This window comes from Salarias fasciatus, chromosome 13, assembly GCF_902148845.1.
Source record: "Salarias fasciatus chromosome 13, fSalaFa1.1, whole genome shotgun sequence".
In the NCBI taxonomy this organism is placed as follows: Eukaryota; Metazoa; Chordata; class Actinopteri; order Blenniiformes; family Blenniidae; genus Salarias; species Salarias fasciatus.
This window is the reverse complement of record NC_043757.1, coordinates 13,891,346-13,919,343: the sequence shown is the minus strand read 5'-3', so window position 1 is coordinate 13,919,343 and position 27,998 is coordinate 13,891,346. Positions and strand designations below refer to the sequence as shown.

At 41.3% G+C, this 27,998-nt stretch overlaps 1 protein-coding gene across 1 annotated transcript; it reads right to left on the bottom strand.

The window, feature by feature from the left end:
• hcrtr2 (hypocretin (orexin) receptor 2) lies at positions 1-26,775 on the bottom strand. The gene is made up of 7 exons (XM_030106943.1): positions 26,559-26,775; positions 8,411-8,589; positions 4,130-4,373; positions 1,818-1,933; positions 1,513-1,736; positions 1,209-1,330; positions 1-170 (listed from the first exon to the last, which is right to left on the bottom strand). The coding sequence occupies exons 1-7, from the start codon at positions 26,773-26,775 to the stop codon at positions 1-3; spliced, it is 1,272 nt and encodes a 423-aa protein (XP_029962803.1).
• Positions 26,776-27,998: the final 1,223 nt, after the last annotated feature.

Genomic DNA, 27,998 nt, shown 5'->3' with positions numbered 1-27,998 from the left:
TCACACGATGTGATCAGATACAGGAGACAAATTGTCCACGTTGTTGACTTGAGTGACCTGGGATTTGCGGCTATCTGTGCTCGCTCTCGTCCTTGTCCTCTGTGTTTGCTCTTGCCGTTGCCCATAACAATGGCAAGAAAAGGCCGATTTAAACTCCTCGCGAAACTTCCCTGGAGAACAAAAAACATAAAACCCATTTTGAGATTGGAAACTTTTGCTTGCCTTGCCTCACAAATATTTTTCTTTAGAATCTTCATTTTGGAGATAAAACTTAGCAGTCAAGGTTAGCAGCACAATGAATGACCGGTAGTCCAGGAATTGTTGAACACAGTGAATCGCTGGTCTCACAGAGCTGCCAGGATGCTTGTCATGACAGCCGCTCAACATCAGACCTGCTGGTCTCAACCTGAACTCGATTATTCAGTCCACAGCCCTTTCATTATAGCCCAAAAGCAGAGAAGACATGGAGAATGCTCTGCTGATTGCTGCACTGATAAAATGACATATTTCGGCAGATGCGGTGGGATAATGTGGTGGTGACTTCTTCCTCACTGAGAAAATTAGGTTTGTCATCACTGGAGACAATCTCAGTGCCGAGACATATTGAGAGATTGAATACTGTAACCACTGGCAATTCTGTATTTCCACAGTCTGCGATCAAACTCTTACTAGATTACGACTGCACCCCATAAAGTATCAAGACTACCTCTAGAATTTATGAAAGGAGAGCCAGTATTAACCTGAATTCCAGAGAACACTTGTTGGCTGACCACTGACAGATTCTGGTCAGAGGAAAGGACGCCATCAAACACCAACATGTGAGCTGTGACCACTGTGTAGACCGGCTGTCTGTCTGTTGAAGCCAGTATTCTTGTTTCTTAGGACTTGAATTACCCAATTAACACCAAACAAGAGTCAAAAGTGGAGAAAAACTATTTAGCAGAGAATAAATTTTGCTGTTGTTGTTGTTCTAATCCACATTCTCAGTTCAGTCAATCATCCCAGAAACAATCTAGCAAACAGAAAATCACTAACTTCTAGTGCATCTGTCACGATCCAAATGATGTCATTTATTAACAAGTGTATGAAAACACCACATTCTCAAGATTCCACATCTTCATAGCACTGAGCTGTTGCCACACTGTTCACTAGAGGGCAGCAGGAGACTAATACAGCTGATCTGAGAGGTGAGGCATTAGAAAACTTACCACTGAGGAAATTGTAGATGATAGGATTTGCGGCACTGTTGGCGTATATGAGCCAGTGTGAGAAAGTGAACCATGCGTACACGGTCTCTCTGTCGTTGGTGTTCTTGAAAGTCCCCAAAACTCTGTAAGTGATGAGTGACATGATGATTGTCACCAAGTGTAATCATGTTTTGCATTCACTCTACAGTTCAGTGTCGAAAATCACTTGCTGATATCAGTCGGCGTTAAACACAACGCTGAGCTGAGAAGACAATGAGAAATCCGGGTACGAGTGTGGATGCTTCAAGGCATGCGGCGTTATTACCTTTTCATAACATTGAGCACGCTGATTGGCAGGTAGCAGAGAGCGAAAACAAAGAGCACCACCATCAGCATGCGAGCGGTCTTCCGTCGGGCTCGGATCTGTTTGATCTCAGCACAGACCGTGCTGGTTTTAACTCTCACAGATTCTCCCGGCCCTGCACTCGGAGGAGCGGAGCACTGGAACGACCGCCAGTTCCTCTGCATCACCGACGAGCTGCCGGGAATCTGTTGAGTTGACAGGTATACATTAGATACAGTCAACAGGCGTTCCTAAGATCTGGTCTATTGCACATGGAGAATACACACCTGCTGACGCCACAGCTTGTGACATATCTGAATGTACGCCAGGACCATGAGACACAACGGTGCAAAGTATGTGACAATGAAGAAGCAGCTGTGGTACACCTTTGGGTAGATCTCAGCTGGTAAAATGTCAAAGAGCAAAGAGAGAGCACAGTAAGTCAACAGGAATTACAAAATTAAATAATTACCTACAGAAATGCAGAACTGCCACAGTGAATAAAAACATTTCTGAGCTGTATCTCGTTATAACGAGATAGTTTCTCGTCATAACGAGATAATTGATCACTTCCCCTGCTCTCCAGCCTGCGGAGGAACCGCGCTGCTGCTGTGAGAAGATGGAGCCACGCTGAGGCTCTTATAATTCTTAAGACGCCGAAAGATTCCAGAGAAATGTATTTCTCTCTCTCTGAACAGTCCAGTAAAGTTGGCAACATATTCACAGATTCGGACTTTCGGTCTCAATAACTCTTTAACAAAACATCAGTAACACACAAAGGGAGCCTCCCTCCTGTTGCTGAGGTGGACGATACACTACAAGCTCATTTTTATTAAAAGTATCTGTCAATCAAAAATCAAAATTATCTCGTTACAACGACATACAGCTCAGAAAAGTTTTTATTCACTGTGACAGTTCTGCGTTTCCATATTTCTGTAATTACCGAATTCAGCATCAACTAAAAGAACCATATCGAGCCAAGTTGCGGACTTTTCTTTATGGAGCCTGTATTTTCTCTCTGAGTCAAAGAACATGCTATGTGGACTAATGTGTTCTGATGAGCCAAATGAAAGATGGAGCTGTCCGGTCACATCACCGGCAGACGTGTGTGGTTTGTGGACCAAAGACAGCTTTTCAGTTCAAGACCCTCACAGGGATTGTGAGCCCAAGAAGTGCTTTGAAGAAAAAAAGGGGTTTATAGAAGATATTTAAGAAAAATATTTTAAAAAATGCAAAGATTAAAAGTAATTGCATCGAGGTACACATCAATTTTACGTTTCAGCTGTTGTGAGAAGAGTGTGAACTCTAATCCAAAACACACAAAACAAAGTAATTTACAGTTAAAGGGGTACAGCGCAGTTTTAAATATTAAATTTTCAATTATTCACACCCACACACGTTTTCACCTTTGCCTGATGGGCAGCAAGAGCTATTTTTGCAAGATCGCAGTCGCTCCTATTTTCCTGTGCAGGGCACTGAAGGCACAGCAATATGAGTGATTCGGGTACGAATCGCTCTGAGCATGACGTAATGCGCGCTCCCGCTGGCCTGGTAATCCCAAGTTTCGATTTGTCCGCCATTACTCCGCCAGACGCTTAGCAGCAACAACTGAGCAGTACTGAGGATGGAGCTTCCAGAAAGTAAGAAAAGACCGGCTTCTAGCACTGCCACAACTCCAGCACAGACCCCACCAGGCAAAATAAACTTACATTTTACTCGAGCGCTGCTAAAAGAGCGAGGAAGGAGTTCCCCTCTTCTGTGCACGTACATGGGCACAAGCCACAGACACGAGCTTTTCACTAAGCTACAGTTACGCCTAAGGCCTGCAGGGGTCGGTGTTTCGCATAAAACGAGCAAACTGCGCTGTGCTCCTTCAAGGTAGCCCAAGAGCAAAGGCTTATGTACTTCTGTACACAGATGGGTAATTCATGTATTCATACTGGACCTTCACCTTTATCCCAAAAATACTGTCATATAGTTTAAATATGTTGTACAATAACTTCAATCTTCTTCCTAAGCGTTCTCTCATGTCTATATTCAGGGTAATTCCTGAAATATTTCACAACCCTTAAATTACAGAGTGATTTTTCATTAATTTTCTCATTTACTCTTCAGTAGCTGTAAAGGTTTTACAATTGGGAATGAATTAGAATTTAATTGGAAAAAAAATTGAGAAAAATTAGTGAAAGTCTTTCCTGCTGTCACTCTTCCTCTGTCAACATTTCCATTATTACATTTACACAGATAACACAGAGCTTAATAAATGAACTAATCAACGCTCAAACGTATCAAACCAATGACATTATGAAGGTCGACAAATTTATCTCTGAATACTTTTTTTCAGAGATAAATCTTATGAAACATTAGTTATCCAATAAACCTGACCGGCTCATCAGAACACTAATAGAGAGAAAACCACTTTATCACAAACCCTGTAATTTCAAATCAGCTCGAACACGAATCAAAATGAACAACTGCAGAGAGATGGTGACAATCAAGCCACGCATTTTTCATCTTTATCATGCTCTACTAGCAGTTTGCATGATACTACATTTGCACAATGTTTCCATATGTTTGAAAACGATTTGTGAAAACCAACCTCCCCAGTGCTCATCACACACTGTGAACAGGCTGGTCTTGTTTGTCAGTTCAGGCAACAGGCTGCTGGATTCCATCACCACTGCCTGAGGGATCATGATGACGCAGGACACAACCCAGATGACCACGATGCTCTTGCGAGCTCTTTTGGCCGTGCTCTTGAACATCAGCGGGTGGCAGATAGCATACCAACGGTCCTGGGCGATGCAACTCAGTGTGAGGACTGATACAGAAACTGAAATAGTCTGCGGATAAATAGGGAACCATGAGTGAGACGGGGAAAATAGCCATTCTTATTTTACACATAATGTACTAACACAGTGTGAAGACATAATGGACAATACTAAACATCCTTAATCTTTCTCTTCCAGACCTACTGTGTAACTTTTGGGGGAAACATTATCTTGCTCTGGATCCAGAATTCAATTGGTGAGGTGTCTGGTCGAGCACTGAGGAGGCTTCTCATAACCCAAACCACCAGAGGGTACACTTCAATTTTATTCATAGAACTTATTTAACCCCTCGCAAGCCTTATCACATTGAGTTATATAGACTCTCCCCTGTGCTGTCTCTGCAATCAAAATTCTCCTGGAACTTTCCTCCAGATGATATGGGATTGTCCTCCACTTGCACGGTTCTGGGCTGATGTGGCATCTAAATAATCTGCTTTGGTATCAGTGCCACTCCGTTTCAGTTCACACCATGACGCTGAATAAATAATCACATTCTCCTATCAGGTGTGACGGCTGCTAAAAAGAAGATTGGAAATCCTCCCAGATGCTCAATATCAAATAATGGATTTTTCACTTTTTTTGATGTAGTATGTCTGGAACTGTCCACTCCTCGTGTCCACGGGGCCACAGCAAAAAACCCAATCTGCTGCTGGAGCAGCTGAAATACTTAAAGATTTATTAAAGTAGGGCCTCGGATGCCACTGGATGTGACACCTGCTCTTGGCTCATTATTTCCATCTGTCTTCCATCTCATCGGTCCATCTGTCTCAGTGAACCATTTTTGTAGTTTATTGTAACTTACGCTGAGTAGGCATATTTTTAATACAACCTGTGAACAAGTGTCTGTCTTGTTTAGTTCTTTGGTAGTTTTCTCTATTTTTTGTAATCTTTAATTGATCACAGAAACAAATTCTATAAATGTTTGGTAAAACAAAAATTCTCAGTTGAGCTGGAACAGTAAAAAGGCAACACAACTGACAGCTAACAACTGTAAAAGTTGTCCTTGGTGTCAGTACCAAAAGAAAAAAAAAAGTTTATACTTCTACCCTTTATTAAAATCCATTATGAATAACCTCATAAAGACATTGAAATCTGAATTCCTCTTTGACACTGTGTTTTTCTTCAGCTCATGCAGGCAGAAATGCGACCTTATGCATGAATCCTTGTACAAACTCTCCCCTGTGGGGTGGCTTTGACGCAAATGTTAATCTGTTATTGACTGCTGCACACTGCAGCACTGGGTTCTTAAGGTAAAGCGGTATGCATTCTTGTGGCGGAATGTATTCTTTATTTCTACATCTTTTACAGTCATGGTATGTGTCCGATTGTTGGACAGTCCAGGTCGAGGACATTTACAACTGTTATGTTGCCTTTTTATTGCACAAATTAACAAAAAATGAGGAGCATAGAATAGATTTCTTGTCTGGAAATAAATATAAGAAAAACTCCAACGTACGAACACAAAAAAGAGATTACTCGAAATTTTACATAGTATAATAATAATAAAAAAAACCTGAATGGCAGAACTATTTCACCATTTGTGTGGTGCAGCCTTGAACGATGGTATCAGAAAATCTATTATGGAAGGGAATGCAATTGGCTTATTTCATTTTCCAGTCAGTCAGGAGAACAGTAGTTATAATCAATGAAATATAATTGAATTCAAAACTAGATTTTAACCTTTCAGAGAGTCAAATGCGTTCTGAGCAACTGAGAATGAGAGCCTGGTGAAAAAAGGATTTTCCGGAAGGACGTTCCAAAGAGCGGCTGGGTTTGAGTGAAAACTTGCCAGAATTAGTCCATGCAGTAAACATTCAAAATATAATAGACAATAATAATGGACTAAAACTCAATAATAAGCAATAAAAAGCATAATTCTTGTTGTGTTCCATATGATAACAATAACAATTAAAAAAAAAAAAAAATTAAGAGGCGATGTCTTCTCAAAAATGAAAAGGAACAAATGATTGTGGGAAAGGTCATCCGCTTCCCCTTCAATTTCTCAGTGCTGCTGCAGTGGATTAAAGGTTTTGATACTACCCAGGTTACCACAAGAATAATCTTCAGAATTTCTATTGTTTCTTTGATGGATGGCAGTCGACTCCCACCACTGTCTAAATTACAGAGCACCTTTGAAGTGCAGCACTTTCTGGCTACACCAGATAAAATCCGATCATTATCCTGAATCTGTGGAAATGTGCCGACATTAGTTATTTCTGGCTGATAGCAGGGTAGCTTCTTCTGATGGCAGTGTTTTCACTGAGGTCAGTATGTTGGAAATGGTTGGAATCTCAGTGAATGTCATCAGTTCACAGCAGCAGTGTTGATTGAATGAGCAAGTTCAAATCTTTGGGTCATTTCCTGAGAAGTAAATGCTCATTAAATGGAGTCATGTGGTCATGTATAATTAAAAAGAGTCACACAGGCACACTAACTTCAAAGATTAGCTAAAAAATATTCCCGTAGAGTTGAAAGGAGGCAGCACAGTACATGAAAAAGGCCAACAGTTTGAGTAATTGTTAACATTGAGGTTAACAAATAACATGATAAAGATACAGCCAACTATGAAAACATCTGTTGGAAGATTACAGTATTTGAATTAGAGGTAAAAACGCATACACATAGTTTGGTTTTTTTTGTTGAGAACTTGGTTTGATGTGTAAAGAGAACCATATAGAGACGGCCATCTGGAGTGAAGAGGAACCCAGAGGACAGACATCCTGCTGACTGACCCAGGAGATACGAAGAGGAGATCAGGATGAAAGGTCAAAAGGACTATGCATGAAGGCGGGACTCTGAGAGAAACTGGACCGAAGAGGACTGCACACAGATTGGCGTGAAGATGAGGAGAGACTGGTTTCAGGATGGACTGAAGGAGCACCTCTCAGGCTCAGCTGAGGAAAAGCCAACAGACTTGGCCGGAGACGGAACGATGGGGGAGCTAGAGAGGAGGCAGACTTTGGACTTTGGTGAAACCATTTCATCTGTTCCATGGCTGAATAAATGTAATGCTGAACATTGATCTGTTGTTGTCTATCTCTCCCAAACATAAAGAATGATAGAAGGAAATTCAGGATAAAGAAAAAGAAGTCATACACATCTTACCGAGTTCTCTGTGTTTTTGGAACCACTAACTGTTTGGATGATGGACGAAAATTGTATGAAGTCACTCATAAGCGTTCTAAGAAGACCTCGGGTTGTTTTCCTTTTTATTTGTAAATGGATCCAAATAGCCAGATTCTTAAATTAGAATCTTGGTGTCATGCAGGGATTTGGTTGCTGCTTCATTCGATTAAGTGCTGATTTGTTTGTTAGTGGTGATAAAAGTGTAAATCGTTGATATTAACACTAATTTATATTCTTTCATAAAAGAAAAAATGCTGCTGTACACACACACACACACACACACACACACACATAAATACATACATAAAACCCCAGTAGTGTATGAATGAGAGTGATTTTGTCAGCTCTATATGGCGTTTTGTGCGCCGTGCTAAGCATCAATTATAGGCTTTATGGACCTGAAATGAAGCGTTGAAAAAAAGGAACTAGATCGATATGTCACGTGTGGGAATTACCCCCTGTGTCACTCATAAAAGCAGCAGGGGGTCGTTCCTGCAAATACTGTAACAGCGGCAATTACAGCACAAAGCACACCCCATAAAAAAGCATCTGTGACTATCTCTCCACTGAGAGATAAATAAAGGTTATGAAGAAATGTTGGGGCTAAGCTTAGCTTTGACATACACAGAATTTTGTCCTGAATTATCCAAATAATTTGGCAAATTGGCTTACAGTGTGAGAAAATATAGCTGATAATTTGGTCAAGGTGCAAAAACAAAAAAAAAAATCACTATGGAATAACATCAAAGGTTTCACACTGCGCTCAGGGGATGGTTGAAAAGGTTTGCTTTCAAATCACATAAATAAAAAATGTCACAATAATGGAACCATACATATTTTAGTTTGGATTCATACAATATATTACAAGTCAGATAGTTTCGATCCAGTCAGGATCTCCAGCGGATGCAAAGGCCACTGCTTACCTGCAGATAAGGGACGACTTTGCAAAGAGTGTTTCCAAAGAACCAAGTCTCCGTGATGTCAACCACAAGACTGGCGGGCAGGCAGATGATCGTGACCAGCACGTCGGCCAGAGACAGATTCACGATGAAGTAGTTGGTTACGGTGCGCATGTGACGGTTTTTCCAAACTGCAAAACAAACTGACAGTGATGCACAATCACAGACAGCTCAGTAACGTTAAAACCACAGTGTAGAGGGAAAAGGTACCAAATGATGACTGGTTAATCAAAGAGCTTGTCTAAATATTAACGTGATATGTAAACATGGGTTTTTTTTTTCATTTCACAGTGCACGTGTTGTTGTTATGACGGTATATTTCAACGTGTGTGCATCCGATGTTTCATAAGCATCAACTGTGTAAAAATTTGCTAATTCATACTCCTACATGAAATAAACTCTGTTGCCGCGTCAGTGCAATGTGCAAAAGGATTTAGGTGGGCGGTAAAACTATGTTCACAGTGAAAAACATCTCAGCCTCTGAGCACTGTAGGAAGTAAGCTCTAATCAGGGAAGTTTGAAACACCACTGAAGTTATACACCTAACTTTATAAACTTGTTTTTCTTTCGTTTTTTGATGAATACCAGATTGAGAAATGTCTACAGCAGAGAGCACACATGACAAAAGGAACTCTATCTTCGTAGACCAGGCGCCAACACCATGCATCTGTCCCGCTCCTCGTGATATCTTCGGTCCCGCTCGACCCACTCACCACCCAGGATGTTTTTGATACATCAGGCATGTCGTATCATTTTGCATGAGCAATAATTTCTGACACAAAGTTTGTTTTGCAGAAGCCCTGTCTCTCCCCCATCTGTCCATCTGCCTCCTCTGGTTGCCACTGGACAAATGCTCAGTAACCCATCCAGGATAAACATTGTGTCTAACTTCCAATCACGATGTGCCACAATCGATCAGCGCAGACATTTATGTTGCTGTCACATGATCTCACTATCCAAAGAGAGACTTGAAGGCCTGTGATATAACACATTTAAAATCAACAGTCAGTTGGCTTAGTGTGTCCAGGAGGTATGAGTTTGTGGGATGATCCCGGCGAGCAGTGGTGACAAACTTTCAGGGACAGAGAGGCAAATCACAAGACTGGATGCTTGTCTGAAAAGTCTTTTTCGTTTGTTGAAATATAAATACAGTGAAAATGTGCCATAAAAGCAAATGAAATAGCCAGCCAGGAATCTACCTTGAAGCGTATTGGTTATCCTGAGCTTAGATGAGATTATCGGGAAGAAAAAAATGACAAATAAGAATAAAAACACAGTTTATACAAATTACAAAATAGTCAATTTCTGTACAAATGCCTGCTTCTTCATACAGTAATTGTGAATGTTGATGGAACTCACAACTTTGAATGCCATTCACACCTAAAAGAGGCTTGATTCACAGATGTAAGGTTTTTTCCACTGGAATGATAAAAACAGATGGTTTGATATATCCTTTTTACACCTGATTGTTGAGCACAACATGAGAGGTGATGATTGCCTGACCTAATGGCTGAAATGTGTGAGGCATATCAATCAAAACCTTAGTGCACACCCACAAAGTCGAGGCCATTTCTGACAGCTGTCACTTCCCTCCTTCGTGTCTTCAGCACTCTGAGTTGTCAGCTCTGTTGACTGATAACACATTTAAGGGTGCAAAGTGGCTTCACATTTATGTTTACTTTAGTCCTCTAGGGTGATATTGTCATTTTAGAAAAGCTTATGTGATAGACTGGAGGAAATCTGAGGCGTAGACAGTGATGAAGAGCTATAAATATGTAAAGTCACCATACTTTACACACTCTTAAATAAACAGCAAAATTGCAGTGTGAAATAAATAAAGATGATAGAAAAACAAACAAAATTGGTTGAACCAATGAGTCACTGCAATTTCTAAAGCATCCAAGTGAAACAAGCCTTTTGCCCAAAAATCTAAAAAGAACTCATAAAACACATTTCTTTTACTTCTACACTAACACTTACAATGAGTCATGTTTTTTGGAAAGATGTGTGTGTGTGTGTGTGTGTGTGTGTGTGTGTGTGTGTGTGTGTGTCTTCCCACACAGTGACAGGACCAGAACTAGAGGCAGTGACACCTCATCCCTCGAAAGTGAACACTAAGGATGAAGTGACATATTGCTTTGAATCACTGGAAGAAACAGAAGGGAAGAATAGAACAATTGCAATAATAATAAGAAGAAGTCAGGTACAATGCTTGTGGCACAGAGATCAGTGCTGCTGCAGTGAAAGCAAGCTACTTTCTTTTGCCAGTGAAATGGCGTAAAAAAACAAACAAAAAAAAACATGCCATTGGGAGGATCTTTGGAAAACATATACCTAATGCTAAAAAAAAATTCATGGGCTTTGAGGAGGAACAGTTTTTGGTTTTCCCACATCGAAACAATGTTACTGTTTAGATATTAGATTTGAGGCTGCCAATAAAAAACCTGGACAAACTTAAGTTAGAGGCCACAATGCCATCACTTTACTGGTCGAGTCCATATAAGATCACAGCATCGGTCTGTATCATGTAGCTTCTTAAAGCTTGAAAGCACTTGACAAAAAAAAACCCCAGAAATAATCCACAAAACAATAAACCAGCACTCAAAATGTCAGATTTAAGATTATTTGATTGCAATGTGGGTAACTCTACTGATAAAACAATGCAGATTTGTCCAGTCTTGTAGTAACAGTCCTTATTTCACTGCTTGAGTAATTTCATACAAGATAGATATCTGATATCTGATTCAGATATCAGAAGCTCAGAAAATGTTGAACTAGTTGTCAAAATCTGTCAAAGAGAGTCCCGCAGAGAGAGGATTCACCACTTGAGAAGACATTCACTCCGAAATAGATGAAAATAAGTGTCCGTAAAAACAGGAGCGTCTGGATGTGCTTGAATGATTTACAGCGCTGTGACTGTTATATGTTCAAGTTCAATATTTACTGCAATATTGTTTACAGCACAGTTCTACTCAGAGTTTGTTTGTTGTAAATAATGATGTATTTGTAATAAACCATACAATAAAAATGTGAAACATGGTTATTCAGTGTCATGTGCTGAGTTTTTCCCAGGATTAATGTGTAACTTTACCGTAGTTTATAAATGGCTGTGTAAATAGTGCTGTCTTGAGCATTTTCAGGCAGTGTCACCAAGATCTGACTTTATTGATTTGAATACACTTCCAGAGTAAACTGTCATAATAAAAACATAACACAACTATTTCACTACCTTGTTCATAAACAGGGGTGCACATAATATTTTTTGTCTGGTTCTCAGAGGAGAACCTTGGGTTGTTGCTTGGTCCTCACATTTTTAAATACATCTTTTTCCCATGCCTACCTACAGGAAGAACAAAATAGACGGATGCGTGAACAATGTTACATAGCCGGATTTAATTTCAACTGAAAATGAAGAGAAGCAGTGCAACAGAATGTCTGAAACCTTGTAACTTTCACATAAAATAATGGTGTTTAAAGTTCTGAAAATTAAAAGTGCTCGTACAGTATCTGCTTTTTATCACTTAAAATAGCAGTTTTCAAAGTGTGAGGCGCGCCTCCCCTGGGGGGCACCAGAGGGCTTCATTGGAGGTGTGGCGAGCTTTTTGTCCCTGTGCGACTGCCGTACCCCCAGTGCAGGACTAAACAGAGCAGTCTGAAGTATTGTGCGCGTCATTTTACCCACAACAGCAGAACATTACACCTGAAAAGAAAGCTCTGGGTGAGCACCATCCCCCCCCGGTCAGACAGTATGGGGGAACACTGGCCTATCCGACACACAGATGTGCACCTTCCTATCCCCAAATCTTGGTACGCAAATGAGCGTTACAATGTTTCATCAGGTACGCATTTTTTAATTTGGTAGCGCAAGCGCACCAGCGCACCGCTTATGTGCACCCCTGTTCATAAACAACGGTGTCAAGACTTTCCTTGGTCAAGTAGCATTTGAATGATCACATGGATTCTGAGTGACAGATTGCTCTGGCGGTTATCCGAAATTCATAAAATTGAAGCAACATTCAAAGCTTTTGCTCTATTTTATCCCTCCTGACCTCCAGAAGGTGGTGCTGAAAGCACTGAATGACTAATACCAGCTTAGTTACAAGGAAACCCAAAGACCAACCTCACTGAGACCCCAGGACCACACCTACTGGATGCGGAGCAGCAACGTTCATGCTGTACAACCTAGAAAAAAGTGCCAGCGTCACCCAGGAGGCAGCAGCACATATCACGTCCAGGGGTACTCCCCTCAGGTATGGACACCACTCTCGTGAAGTGGCAGTACACACCCGATGGTAGAGGGTGGTTCCCAACCTGATAAGAATAGTGAAAAGGTATTCACGATCCAGTGCTGCTTGTAGAAAGCATGCAGAGCTTCCATCGGGCCTCCATAACAGACCAAGGCTGTTCTGCGGTACGAATGTCCATGGTAGCGTCAATCTAGCATCCCAGGGCTCTTACTGGGCACAAGAGTTCCACCGCCACGGTAAAACCAACCGTGCGGCTAATAGCCACAGTTGGCTTCGATCAGCAAGGGAAAGAGGTCCTTCGCAGCAACTAACACAAACTATGTGCTAACAGTCAGGCTCGATACCAATAAACGAGGAGAAGATTGCATGAATGACGCCTCCATTGGCAAGTGGCTAAAGCTAAGACTAGCCATGTCAGTAAACAGCCAGGTTAGTTACGAATAAGCCGGGAGAAAAACACATGAATGGTGCCTCCACCAACAACAGTCAAGCTAACACTGGCCATACCACGGACCAGCCAAACTAGGTACCCAATAAGCTGGGAAGAGAAACATGAACAGCACCTCCACCGGCAGTGGCCAAGCCGGGGTCGTCCCTATGTTCCCCAGGTCCTATGTTCCCTGGGTCCTATGTTCCCCGGGTCCTATGTTCCCCGCTACCAATACCGGGGAACATAGGACCCTCTTTCTAAAGAAGGGTCCTATGTTCCCCGCTGTCTGGTAAGGTCTCCGTAAAGCCTATCGATCCTGCTCTAGGCCTTCAGTAAGTGTCATAGCGTACTCGGATGTAGATTTTTTGTTGTTGTTTGTTTTTTGCCGCGGCGAGAGCCCAGAGATGCCACCAGAACAGCCAAATCTTTGTATTCAAATAGCCTACGTGACGTCATTTGCATTTGCACCAACCGAGTTGGTGTTCATTGTTTTTAAATTGGCAACAAAGCATTTTCATAACAAAAAAATCATTCAAAAATGCATTTGACAGAAACAGCTTCTCGTGGGAACCCGTGCGTGCCCTGTAGCTGTGGGCATTTATAAGTATGTGATGGCTTTGTTTCCTTATTGCAACATATTTAAAATCGTCAGTACATTGTCCATTAGGCCTACTAACTGGGAACAGGGCAGGACAGCACCCGTGCACCTGATAACACACTTTACGTCCGAGTCCCGAGAGCAAACACGTGCACGCGGCCGCAACTTCAGCACCATGCATGAGCGGACAGCTCCGCGCACTGTACACAGGTCACAGTGACACAAATGCCACCAAACACAGGCCTGCACGGAACATCTAGGCTACAAGCCACAGGAAAATCTCACAAATTCAAGCTCGCGCACACAACCAAACACGAAGTCAGATTCATGCGTAACGCCAGGAACACACTGGACGAGTAAGCGCCGCGCACCGCGAACATCTCCGCGCAGGCGCTTGGCTGTTCGTATTGGAGGCGTATCTGCTGCCTGCGCTCTCCGCGCTGGTCACACATCGACTGTACTCAGCTGGATCTGTCTGCTCTCGGTTTTCACATTTGTTACCTCTGTCTCTACCTCTGCCAGTATGGATGTGTGTGTTTTGGTGACCTGTGGAGAGACTTTTTCTCCTCCCACCTACCATCCTCCTGTCCTCTATTTTTCTGCATCACGTGAACGTGAATCTCTGTCGCTGAGTGTGTGTGTGTGTGTGTGTGTGTGTGTGTGTGTGTGTGTGTGTGTGTGTGTGTGTGTGTGTGTGTTTTTGTTTGTTTGATTGAGTGCGTACATGCGTATGTCTGTTTGTGTGTGTGTCCATCTCTCTTGTGATTAGACCTAAGCAACAAATTATAGACGGACGAGCAACACCGTAACTAATCGTCATTTAATTTATTTTATTTTGAAAATTGACCGGATTCTCTTCCCTTTTCTGTTTCCGACTCCCCGACTTCCTGTCTGGTCCGATCTGCTTGATCCAGCTTGACAAATGGCGCTCTCGGCGCTCGCTGGCTTATTTCCAAAAGACAATGGCAAGACTAATTTCAGGAGATCGAGGTGGGAAGGTGCTGGTTCTGGACAATTTCAGATACCATAGGTACCGCACCAACCGCGAAAATATCAGATGGAGATGCTGGAGATTTAACTGGAGAGCAGTACTGCGTACCAACATCTTCGATGCGGAGGACGAGAATCCCCACATCATTATCCACGATGTTGGAGAACATGTCCATGCTCCTGATGAAGAAATGACAGACCGTGCTAATTTTTCGGCAAGAGGTCACAGTAGAAGTCCAGAGGGACCCCACAGTCCCAGTGAGAAGAATCTACAATGCTCAGCAAGTAGAACAGCGGCGGCGACAACATTGGCTCCAGGGTGGACCACCGGGCTTCCTCTCAGTGAGGTCTGTTATGGCTAGGGCGCGCAGTGCGGTGATGCCTCCTATCCCATCGACGAGGTGATGATAGAGGGTCAATGGGCAGTGACCTGGGGCAGAGACCAGTTCCTCCTGCACCAAGATAATGACTGGGGTATTGCAGTCTTTGCCACGGAGGCCAACCTGCGCAAGTTGCGACGCTGTGAGACAGTTTATAAGAACGGAACTTTTAAGTCCTGCCCACGCCCATACGTCCAAGTCTTTACTGTGCTGGGGGATGTGCATGGCTTTATTGTGCCGCTTGTACATGTCCTCATGAGCCCACGCACAGTTGGCCACTATCGACAGGTGTTAAATTGTGTAAAAGGCGAAATTAGAAGAACGGACCACCACAATTGGAGACCAAAAAAAGTAATCTGTGAAGCTTCTTGTTGCTGTGGAAACTGAGCTCCCAAGGGCAAGGGTGCACGGATGCTACTTTCACTTCTGCCAGGCCTTGTGGAAGAGAGTGCAAGGCCTTGGACTGGCTGGTGCATTCCAAGTTGACCACCGATTGCAAGCAGTCATCCGGAAGGTTATGGCACTAGGCCACATGCCTTTGGCTCTGGTCCAAAATAATTTTGATCTCCTGGTTCATCACCGGCACACGAGGCGTGCCCTGCGGGACCATCAAGAGCTGCGGGACTTCCTCCAGTACGCACGGAATACTTATATCAACCGTGGGGCACTTTCTCCCCCTGCTGTGTGGAATGTATACCGGAGAAGCATGGAGCAGAGGACCGACAATCATGTTGAGTGTAAGTGATAAAAGCTGAATTCCAGAATAATCTATTTGATTTGATTAATCTATTCGCAACTTTCAAAAATACTTATGCAGAGTACTTGTGTGCATGCGTGAGTGTGTTTGTGTGTGGACGTTGGACATTCGCCACCGGATGCTCCCATACCATGATGCAGCTGGCCGGCACAGTGAGAGGAGTATAGCCCGCTGTTTCACCGGTGGCGAATGTCCAACGTTCAATGTGAAACTAACTTCACCACAGTAATTAACTTATTTCTGATTTATTTATAGCTTATCATCGCACGCTGAACGAGGGTGTTCAAGTGCGCCATCCTTCGCTTTGGGTCTTTCTCCGACTCCTTAAAGACCAGCAGCAGCTTGCTGAAGAGAAGTTGGAGATGGCAGAGCGGGGGGATGCTCCTCCATCAAGGAGACGCAAGTGGAGGGAGGTAGAGACCCGACTCCAGAGGCTCAGACAGCAATACACTGCTGGTCGCAGAGATATGGGATCATATTGGACGGCTGTCAGCCACACAATATTCATATAGACCAGTGATTTTCAATTGTTTTGATGAAAGGATGCAGTGTCACACCAATGAGCTTGCTGTAGGCTACACATGAATATGTAACCATGTGTTTTTGTTTGTGTTGGTTCAGAAGTTTGTTCAAGATGCTGAAATTAGTGAAATAGCCAATTAACTTTTTATACATTAATAAAATGGGACTTTTCTCCACTTTGCAATTACTGAAGGTACACCATGCAGTGTTCCCTGGTGTACTGAACAGGCTGAAAATCAATGCCTGAGGCTGTAAGCCCAGATTTCTTTTTTGGTGAAGAATGGATATTCTCCCTCTATTTTTTCTTTTTTGAAAAATGCTGGAAAAATTGAGTGTTTACTTTTATTATTATTATTATTATTATTATTATTATTATTATTATTATTATTATTGTTATTATTTGACATGATGTTATTGTTTTACATGGTGTTCTTTACACGTTCATAAATGATTTTTTTAAATCAAAGTATGATAGGTGATTATTCAATTTACAATGTATTTTCTGTTTACTGATGTTCAAATAGATTAAATGAAAATTAATCTGTCAATTACTCTGACGTATAGACCGCCAGAGTTCAATTATTTCTACTTTCCGCGTCGATTCGTGTGCATGCTAAGCTAAGCCTAGCCCCATTGCTATCAACTAGGATCGTTCCGATAAGCTGAGCAAGGGGTGCGCTGGCCAGCTAGCGTTCAGCTACCAAGCTATCAGTAGAAACCGGCTGACACTAATACTGTCACACAGCAGGCCAAAGGACAAGGGCAGTGTGCTAAGCTGAGGGAAAGGGACGTGTGCCACCTGCACAGCAAACGCAGATCACCGGGCTATTAGCTCAGCTAAAGCTACGTCCTGGAGGGGAAACACTCGGCAGCTCCCTCTTCCTTCGTCATGGTGCCACCGGCGGTGGGTGCATGCAACAGGTCAGAACAACGGCAGTGCGATAAGCCGAGGTAAGTCAGTGTACGCCATCTACACAGTAGACGCTATACTACCAAGCTGGTAAGTACCAGCTGGAGCCATGCTCAGGAGAGGAGACAGCCTCCTGAAGGCTCCCTCTTCCTTCTGCCCTCATAATGGCGCCACCCACTGGGAGCGGGGAGTGTGTACAGAAGGTCTGAAAAAACAACAGTAATGCACTAAGTTGAGGAAAAGAGGTGAACCTGGAGTGACACGAGAATTAATACCTTTCTAAGGTCACCCAGGGGTCACAAGTGATATTTTTGGTTTACATACTCAAACTGCGCATGCGCAAAGAAGAATATTCAGTGCTTTCAGCATCACCTTCCAGCAGTCAGGAGGAATGAAATAGAACATGATGAATTGTCTTGTTGTTGAAATGTGCAATAGTTTGCTTGATCTACCACATATGAATGTGGCTCTATTTCATTGGTACATAATTCACATTTCAAACCCAAATGTCAAAGATTTCCTGATATTATGTTTCGTGTTCATGTTTGATGGAGCATGTCTAAAGCTGTTTCTCTTTGCTGTTCCTGCTTTCCTCAGGTTCAGTTAATGTATAATTTACCCCACATATGTTCTTTAAGAGAGCTCTCAGAAGCTGTGCTGCAGAGCAATTCACCTCTATTACTGTAGCACATATACTACATGTCAAGATGTGAGTCATAAATATAAAAACAAATCTTGTTATTGAGACAGACCATGAAGCAATGAGCTCATGGAAAATGGTAAACAGATTTAACTTAAGTAGTTATTTTCAACCACTTAAGCAGAAGCTTTACGTTCTTAATAACATTTGCCCATTCACACACTAATGGAGGCAGCTGCCATGCAAGGTGATCAGTCCATCCACTGGGAGCAGTGCCGTGCTGAAGACAACTTGTTGCAAAATGTGAATAAAAGGGGTTGAGAGATGACAACTCCACCAAATGAGCCACAACAGCCACTCAGTTTAGTTAGGGCGCCCACTTTGCATTGGGCAGCTGTGGAAAACAGTTTGAGTTTCTGAGAGTGAAAGAGGAGGATGGTATCAGGTTATGAACATGTTTAGAATAAAAGCAGCAATGTGACAAACACTTACGAAAGAAACATGAATAAAATAACCGATGTTTAACCGGCTGACTTCATAATCTCTGGATATGAAAGGTGACCATCATACAATGCTTTCTGCTTGAAGGTCTTTTAGCTGATTTATCAATGTAGAAATACGTCAAAACCTTCGTAAAATGTCCTTCAAATTTGAATGCTGCTACGTCAATACTGACACAAAACAAAGAAGCTGAAAAGCTGACTCAAAAATGACTTCATGTTTCATGAAGGGGATAATTAATCATCAAAGAATTAACTAAAAAGTGTCACATTGCCTGTTTTGAAAGAATGAAGTCTTTTTTCTCATTAGTTTAGCCTACAGAAGTTTGTGAAAACTCATCATTAGGAAAACTGAGTGATGAAAAGCCACTCAAAAGGTGTCTGATCTCTTCCTGATTGCTTTAGCTTTTTGTTTGTTTTTTACACCTAAATGTTTCAGCCATCAAATAAATTTAAATACAAGACACAGACAACACAAGTAAATACAAAATGCAGTCTTTAGTTGAAGGTTTTCATTATTAAATGTGCAATAAGGAACATTGGGTCACATAACATCAGACAGTTTAGGGGCATTGCACTGGTGGCACATGGCCAGCAACACAGAGATAAAACAGAGATTGCTACCTGCAACCTATCTGGCCCTGAGTGAAAAAGTGATTGCCCTCCTAAAATCTAATAACTGGGTGGGCCACCCTTAGTAGGAACAACTGCAAATAAGCATCAGCGATAACCTGTAATAAGTCTCTTACAGCGCTGTAGAGGAATTTTCTGATGGAATTTTTTGAGGGTCATTTTTTTAAGCATCTCAATAGGACACAGGTCAGGACTTTGACTAGGCCACTCCAAAGTCTACATTTTGTTGTTTTTTTCAGCCATTCAGAGAAGGACATGCTCGTGTGTTTTGGATCATTGTTCTGCTGCAGAACCAAGGTCGCTTCAGCTTGAGGTCATGAACAGATGGCCGGACATTCTCCTTCAGGATTACAGTAGACAGCAGAATTCATGGTTTCATTAATCACAGCAGTTCTTCCAGGTCCTGAAGTGGAAAAACAGCCCCAGACCATCACACTACCAACACCACCACCATATTTTACTACAGGTATGACATTCTTTTTTCTGAAATGCAGTGTTACTTTTTCACCAAATGAGGACACACACACTCCAAAACATTCAACTTTTGTCTCATCAGTCCACAGAGTATTTTCCCAAAAATCATGGGGATCAGAAAGATGTTTTCTGGCGAAAATGAGACGTGCCTCATTGTTCTTTTTGCTCAGCACTGGATTTCGTCTTCGGAATCTGTCATGAGGGCCATTTTTGCCAAGTCTCTTTTTTATGGTGAAGTCATGAACATTAACCTCAGATTAGGCAAGTGAAGCCTGCAGGTCTTTGGAAGTTGATGTAGGTATTTTGTGACCTCTTAGATGAATCGTCACCGCGCTCTTGGGGTAACTTTGGTTGGCCGGCCACTCGTGAGAAGGTTCATTGCTGCTCCATGTTTTTTATATTTGTGGCAAATTCAAGCATTAAAATGGCTTTATATGTTTTTCCATACTGATGGATCTCAATTACTTCTTTCTCATCGGTTCCTGAATTTCTTTTGGATCTCGGTATGATGTGTAACTTTTGAGGATCTTTGGTCCACTTCACAATACTGGGCAGGTCCTATTTAAATTATTTCTTAATTGAGAACAGGTGTGGCAGTAATTAGACAGAGTAACTGAACTCTGGAGCAAACACTTTTTCACCCAGGGCCATGCAGGTTTGGATTTTTTTTCTCTCTTGATAAAAAAAAGCCATTAAAAAACTGCATACTGTGTTTACTTGTGTTATATTTCTGTCTTATATTTAAATTTGTTTAATGATCTCAAACATTTAAGTGTGATAAACATGCAAAAAATAGGAAATCAGGAAGGGGGCAAACACTTTTTCGCCCCACTGTATATCCTTGTGGACGAGGTGTCAAAGGTATCATGAAGGACTCTTCTGGGTGCACAACAACAATACATCAACACGTTTGGATTCAAGTCTGGATTGACTTTATCGTCTACAGCTCTCCCAAGTCCACTGTCACCACAGCGCCAGACTGAAGTGTCTGAGTGGTAGTTTGAACTAAACTGCCGCTGACTTCTCTTTGTGCTGCCCAAACGCCAGTGTGACCTGTCTGAGGCCGACATCTTTTCTCTCCTCAAATGTGAGAGCGGGTTGATGGAGGAGCTGACTGGTTCTCAGTGTTATGCCTTTGTTTTGTCTATTGTTGACCTCTTCAATCAAATCCCACTTACCGGTCGCCATTTCTCTGATGTCCCATTACTGATTATGTCAAGCTACAGTGGAAAACACAGTCTTTTACTTCAGAGCCAAGACAATCAGAGTGAGGAGAGAAAAACTCCCGAAAGACTGCATGATTTGACAAGGCCTTGTAAAAATTTCAAAAAAATCAAAAGAGTAACAATAGTCTAAAATTATTCTGAATCATGAAATATCACCTTGAATGAACATTACAGCAAACAACTGTGTAAACAAACAAGTTTGTAAATTGCTGATGAAACGTCTGCTCTTTAGTATTCCCTAATCTACATACCCAAAGAACATGGGGTTATCTATTATACTCATTGGAAATAATAATTACTGAATCTTTGAAGATTTTGGTTCATCAGGATGAACGTTTGTTTCCCTGTGCATCTTATTTCACAGAGGAGGCGTTTGTATAGCTATGAATAATCATGTGAATAAAGTATTTACTGTCATACTGTTTTAGTGTATCTGGCTCATTTGTAGTTGTTAAAATATGACTTGATTAACACTGTAAAGAATATAGCATCATAAATTACAGCAAATGAAAACAGTTACCAGCTTATGTAGACAAAGAAAGGATACAGCTATTTCTGCTAATATCCTGACGAGAGTACACACTCACACAAAGAAACCACGCTTCTTGTTTCTGTTTTGTGTAAGCTTAACTAACACACAAAGAAACAGTATCTCAAGAATGTGTATTCTTTATCAGCATCCACACTAATAAGACCATGATTTACATCACGCACAAACTGGAGCAATCAAGTGAGGGCAATGGGATGATCTGTTTGAGTTTGCTGTGGAGTGATTTGAAGTAGTGCTGAGCATCCATCATCAGTCAACAGGATCTGATTCTATGGAGTTAGATGTATCGTGGAGGAAATGATTAAACATATTCAAGCATTACAGCAATAATGCGTGTTCTCAAGATTCTAAGGAACATCTTAGTTGCTCAGCTGGTCATATAGTATAAGAAGTGACTTCTATATCACTAGTACATACCACCTAGAACCAGTAGATGGCGCTGTATGTCAACAGAATGCTGCTACGATACAGCCACAAAAAAAAAAAAAAACATTTCTTGAAAAATCATGTCCAGTATTTAAAGTAAAAATGATCAAAGATGCAGCAGAAAATGGAAGCAAAGCATGTGAGAAACTTGTGTGGAAGGAGAGAGAAGCAGAAAGAAAGGCGGCTTGCGGTGGGATGAAAGCGCAACGGCGAGGGCTGGAAAGCATGTTCACTGATGTTCACTAACAGCAGCACATGATTAAAGATCATCGATGGCGCAGTCACACACTGTCCAACTTATATATGATTCTTTGTACTGCATGACATAAAGGAAAGCAGAATAACGGATTCATAGATGACTGCAAACCCTCAGAAAAGGCACAAACACCACAAATAAAAGTCACGGGTTTGCAGGGATTGCCTCTCTAAAAAGAAACTGCAGCAGCTCAGTTTTTGAAACCTCTTTTGCACATCGCAAGTTGCCTGAATCTGTAAACACAAACGCCTCCCAGTAGTTTGCACAATCTTGAATACACACCCAAGACTGCCTGTTCAGGAAAACAATTGGCCCAATCAGTAATTCTGAGAGTCCCAGATGTTAAATTAGGTACCATATTTACAATTATCAAACGGTTTCACACGAACAACATGAGCACGTTCTAAATCCTCTATTCGAATTCCCACCCTCTGTACTTTCACACAGAGTGTGTAACATTTAAAACACAGTTGGAAATCTCTGGCACAATGCGGTATAGCCTAATCACTGGCTCTCTGGCAGAAAGACCTGTTCATTGTGCATGCAGCTTAAAATCATCTGCTAGGAAGGAAGCAGCTTTGCACACAATGCCTGAGTGACAGCATGAAGCTTCGCCCCGCAGTATGCAGTTAGTATCACTACACTATATATATTATATCACTATATCTGTATCACGTATGATGGCAATGCTAACTGCTGACAACGCTAAAGGAAGGACAAATGCACCTGACGGAAACACTGCATAGCAAAATGAGTAGATTTATGCATTGGAAGATCAGGTTGGTCATAGTGGTAGTAGAAGGTATAAATGCTCTAAACAACAATATTCAACAAATTCACTGACAATCACATCAGCTGTCACTTTAAAAAGAAAAAAATCAGTTTATGAAGTGGAGGACGTTTTTTTAAAGACTTTGGAGGAGTTTGCATGTTCTCAATGTGTGTGCATTTCCTTCACATTCTAAAGCCATGCACCGGAGGTGGACTGGGGACTTGGTGTGAGTGCAAGTATGATCTTCACTCACAGTTAGGTAGAGGTACGAGACACATGAATTGAAGTCCTGATTAGTTAATAACATATATAATCTGCAATTAGTCGATGGTGTTGCCCAACACATTTGTCTTCTCGGAAATATAATCAATATCCCAACCAGGCTATCAAACAGGGCATCCACACAGTGCGAGTCACTACGACCAGATACATAATATGATCGATGCTGAATGCTAACATACGGGAAGAAACCAAAACGGATCCCACTAATCAGTTCACACCGTAGTTCTTATGACAAGTCATTGCAACCTATAAGAAATTTTTCATTATTAAAGTGTAGCTTTAAGTGCTTTTTGGTATAGATTTTTAGTGATTATCCTTTTACTTGAAAGTAATAAAGAAAATCCACCATAAAGTGGCATTATGTATAATTTCGATTGTTTTGCAATGTTTATTGCTATATTTATATACTCAATCATATGAGTGTTTTGTTGTTTGTTTCCATGGATTCGACTTCTACTGTTTAAGCACCTTTTTTTGCTTCTATAACGCTGCTATGTGTCTACACAATAAACGAGCAGTTTACTTATGTCTTTCAGCTTTGATTTTGCTTTTATTTGATTCAATTCCTTGCTTTGTTCTGTTGATCTTTTACTCCTCCACCATTGCACTCATCCTTCCAATACATAGCTATTTTTTTTTTATCAATTTGTTTTTGATTTTACCCATTTCCCCCAAAGACCCATTTGTTTTCTTTCATGTGATGATATTTATCGCTCAATGTTTCTGAGTTCTGAAGCATCACTTTATCATTACCTTTACAAAACATACAAGTCTCTTGTCATATGATACTACTGTCACTTGAAACACGGATAATCCAAGACATTATGCTTAAATATTCGATGTGAAGAATATCTGTAGGGAGTGCTTACAAGAGAGTGTGAATTATTCTGCTTCAGTGGTTATTTGGTCCCACAGCGTCTTCTGCAGGTGACTCAGTGTGACGTGACTTAAAAATGCTCTTTGAGTCCAACATGAGACTCAGTCATTGTTCAGGAAGCCAAAACAGCGGAGATGCTGGTACAAAGAGAGAGACGCAGGCGCTCGGGGACAATTGAGGTCAGTCTTCCAAGTTATGAACTTGATAAACACCTGGAGAAATTTTCTGTCTGATAGAAATGTGTGCTGAGAGCAGCAGGTGGCCATTACAAGAACAGACACTAAACCCGCTTCGCAGACCTCTTTGAACCGCTTTGCAGACAGAATTAAATGAGCGATGCGTATCGCCAAAGCCAAATAGACACGGTGTGCATCTGCGGTTGACGTCGGCTGAGGGTCGGGCTGTTAGTCCCTCTGGGAAGGGCAGCTGAGATGCACCTCAAACAAAATGAAGACCTCGCAAAACACCTTCATTTTGAAACGAAGAGGGAGATGACTGTTAGAAAAAAACTCAACATGAAGACATTTCATTCCAGTGTTGAACACACAATGTTCTATAAGAAAATCTACCCGACTACACTGTTATCAGATTCACATTCATCACAGCAGAGAAAGGAGAAATCTCCTTCATCTCCACATTAAAGGGGAATTATCTACTCTCTGTTCCGAATAAGATAAAGCTCCTATAGCTGCTTTTGTCTATTACTTTTGAACTTATTAAACCATTTCACAGTTTTGATGAAAGCCTATATAATCTGTGTTTTCCTTTTAGTGACTAAACATTTCGATGCTGACGCAGACGTCAATGAAAAACAACATGCTGGATGTAAAGACAAAAAGAAGAGAGGCCATAATTATTCTAAAAGCCTTGCATTTAGCTGACTGTTTTTCTGTTTTCTGCACGCCTTCTCATCTTGAAGACACAATTATAATAGCAGCCTGTCAACCCAAGCTCCTTCACGAAACACAGTTCATAGTTCACAGTATAAACAGTCCCTGGATGGAATATCAAGTGAAAGAGCAGGAAGAGCTTCATTATTCAGTGGAAAGAACAAATCAATAATCACGCTGCATTTAGCTGTGCTAGAAACAAAAGTCAATCTGTCACCTGTAGATTTCACTTCGCAGAAGTGTTTTAAAAGTTAAATAGGAAACCATGGGTGATCAACACTGTGTGATTTCTGTTATCACTACTTGTTGGACGTACAGCTGCATGAACGTGAGGCTGGATCGTGTAGATTTAGAGAAAATTTTCCCTCTATAACCCAAAATGCGGCTGACACACTGCTGCAGCTGGGGTTGATATAATGACAGAGGGAAGGAGCAAATATCTTCCTCACTGAATCACCTCTGTTTCATCAAGCACCCAAAAAAGCAGACTTTCAAACATTGGCAACACCACAGACATACATGCTTTCTTTTTTTTATTTTTTTTTTTTTATTTACATTACTCAACTTTGGAAACAATATTTCAAGAAGCAACTGACATGAAAGTTTGAATCAATTAAATTAATTTGAATTTAATTTGTATAGCGCCAAACTCAACACACTCATTTCTGTTCAGAGAGGAAACACTTCCACGTGAGCAAGCAGATGAGAAGGTGGAAAGAAGAAACTCAATTTTGATAAGTGAGGGGATAGAACAGAGATCTGCAAATTTTCAATTTATTTTCATAATTTTTTTTTTCATTTTTTTACCCATTTTAGGAGGTTCAGCCATTTTTAGCCAGAACATATCAAAAACAGTCAGCTATGCAAATAAGTATTTATTTAAGAGAGAGAGATTGTTAGGCTGAGATTTGTTGAACATTACATAAAATACACGTGCCACATGCATGTGGCTCCAGGTTGCAGACTCCTGATAGAATCGTGAAGAATTGATTTTTCTTTTCTTTTTTTTTAACTGCAAATCGATCAAAGTGGAAGGAAATGTCTTGAAATCACTTAAATATCTCATAAAGCCATACGTTAATAGAGCTGTCTGGTGTGCCTTAAGAATAGGAGCAATAGAGGTATTTCATTTAAAGTGGTTTAAGATTATTTTTAGAAAAAGGCCCTTAGATGAAATGACCCTTAGAAAAAACAACGCACAGTTGAAGAAATCTTTGAGAATTGGTTGAAACGACCCATTGAATCCAGAAACTGGGCTAAATAGCAAAATCTCACATTAAAATAACAAGAAAACCCAACGGGTAACATGATCATACTGAGTTAGAAGGTTTTTCATGGGGAATATGAACAGCAGCTAAACTACCCACAGAGAGAGACTGAAGGAGAACTGAATTAATTTGCAAGTCAAAATTGCTTCATAAAGATACAGGGGTCTCTGTGAATTGAGCTACAGCACAGTGCGCTTGTTCACTGTCACACTGTGAGACATGGAGCAGATGATTTCTCTATAAACACATTGCTCTGTGCTGTGGTCAGGCGTGCTGTGTACTGTGCTTATATACTTTTCAATCAACTGATGATCCGCCACATTATGTCAAATTAAAGAAATAAATCGCACTCCCATCTCCTTCACAATGCCATTACACCGTGCTTCACTTACAGTAACAAGTCCTTTCATAGTATTAAAAAAAAAAAGTTGCTTCTAGTGATTTTCTAGACCTGTGCAAGAGAGGAGAAACACTTGTGACTTACCCAGAGAGTTTCCAATGAGGGACACGAAAAATACAATAATGTAGCCCACGATGAGAACCCACTCGTACTGCTTGGGGTGCAGGTACTCTGTCCAGATGTACCTCAGAAGTTTATCGTCTTCATCCGCGCTGGAGTGCACGTTTAACTCCGTGCTGTTTGCCACATGAGCCGAAGCCGAGCACTCCTTGCAATCCAGATTCCCAGTGATCCCAGACATGGTCCCAGGTGCTTCGCGCCTGTCTGTGCGTGTCGGTGGTTTCGGGTTGTTAAAGCCGCCTGACAGCCCAGCGGGAAGCCTGGCTGCCGGTGAGATGCGGAGACGCTCCCTGGAACCTCGTCCGCGTGACGCTGATTCCTCCTCTGCTGTCCGGCTGTCCGCGCGCTAAAGAGCGCAGCAGCGCGTGGAAGAAAAAAAAAAAAAAAACACTGAGCAGGGGAGCGCAATCCCACAGCACACACCTCTCCAGAGAGAGGGAAATAACAGAGTGCTGAGCTAGTCCACTGATTAAAAAGCAAACAACAATAATAACATAATGAGTTAATTAATAAAGTCTTCAGGGTTCGATATCTTCTATTATATATATATTATATATATTTAAAAACGTGTGTGTAGACAAAGAAGGAAAGGTTTGTCAGGAATGTGAAAGTTTTCTGTTTTCTGGAGTCATTTGGCCCAGATGGCAACAATGCAATATATTCTGAAATGATCCGAATTTCTCGTTTCATGATGTCTTTTCCCATGGAATAGTTGAGTCAGCATTTCCATTTGAATTCATGGCAAACGAAAACAGTGAAATACAGTCCTAAAAAACAATTTTAAATATAGTTTTGAATTTCAGATCAAATGACAGTGAACCTAGCAATCAGTCTGTGATTGAACCAGTACAGCTTCTCTGTGGAAATGCTCATCTAAATCTGTATGTTCTTGTAAAAAATGTCAATTTGCAGTATTTTGTTGTTTTAAAATTGATGAACAAAAAGTTCAAAGCCTTTGCCATCCTATGAGTGTATTTTTTCATAGTTGACTTGTAGGTTTTCACCAGCGCTAGTGTAGAAAAACTTCACTTAAAAGACCCACTGAAACTGCTCGGAACATCTCAAAAAAACGTCTTTATAAGGTTCAGCAAATGATCAGATCCACAGTGGCGGTCTTTGCATCTTGATCTGTAATTTCCTCTCTAAAATTGGACCGAGCTGATGCTGTTCATGCACCAAGTCATCAGCGTGTAAATCAATAAGTAAAGCAATGAAATATGTCTCAATCAGAAAATCGTCACTTTGTCAGCTGGAAAAAGAAGCCAGATTTTAATTCTGTGTCCCTCGTCGCAGTCACAGGGCACATGGGGGGTAAGGGGGTGAAATGCTCCTGCTGAACCCTATGATCCCTGTTAAGTCCATTTTAGAACCGAATCTCAGAAGATGGCTCATTGGAAGAAGAGT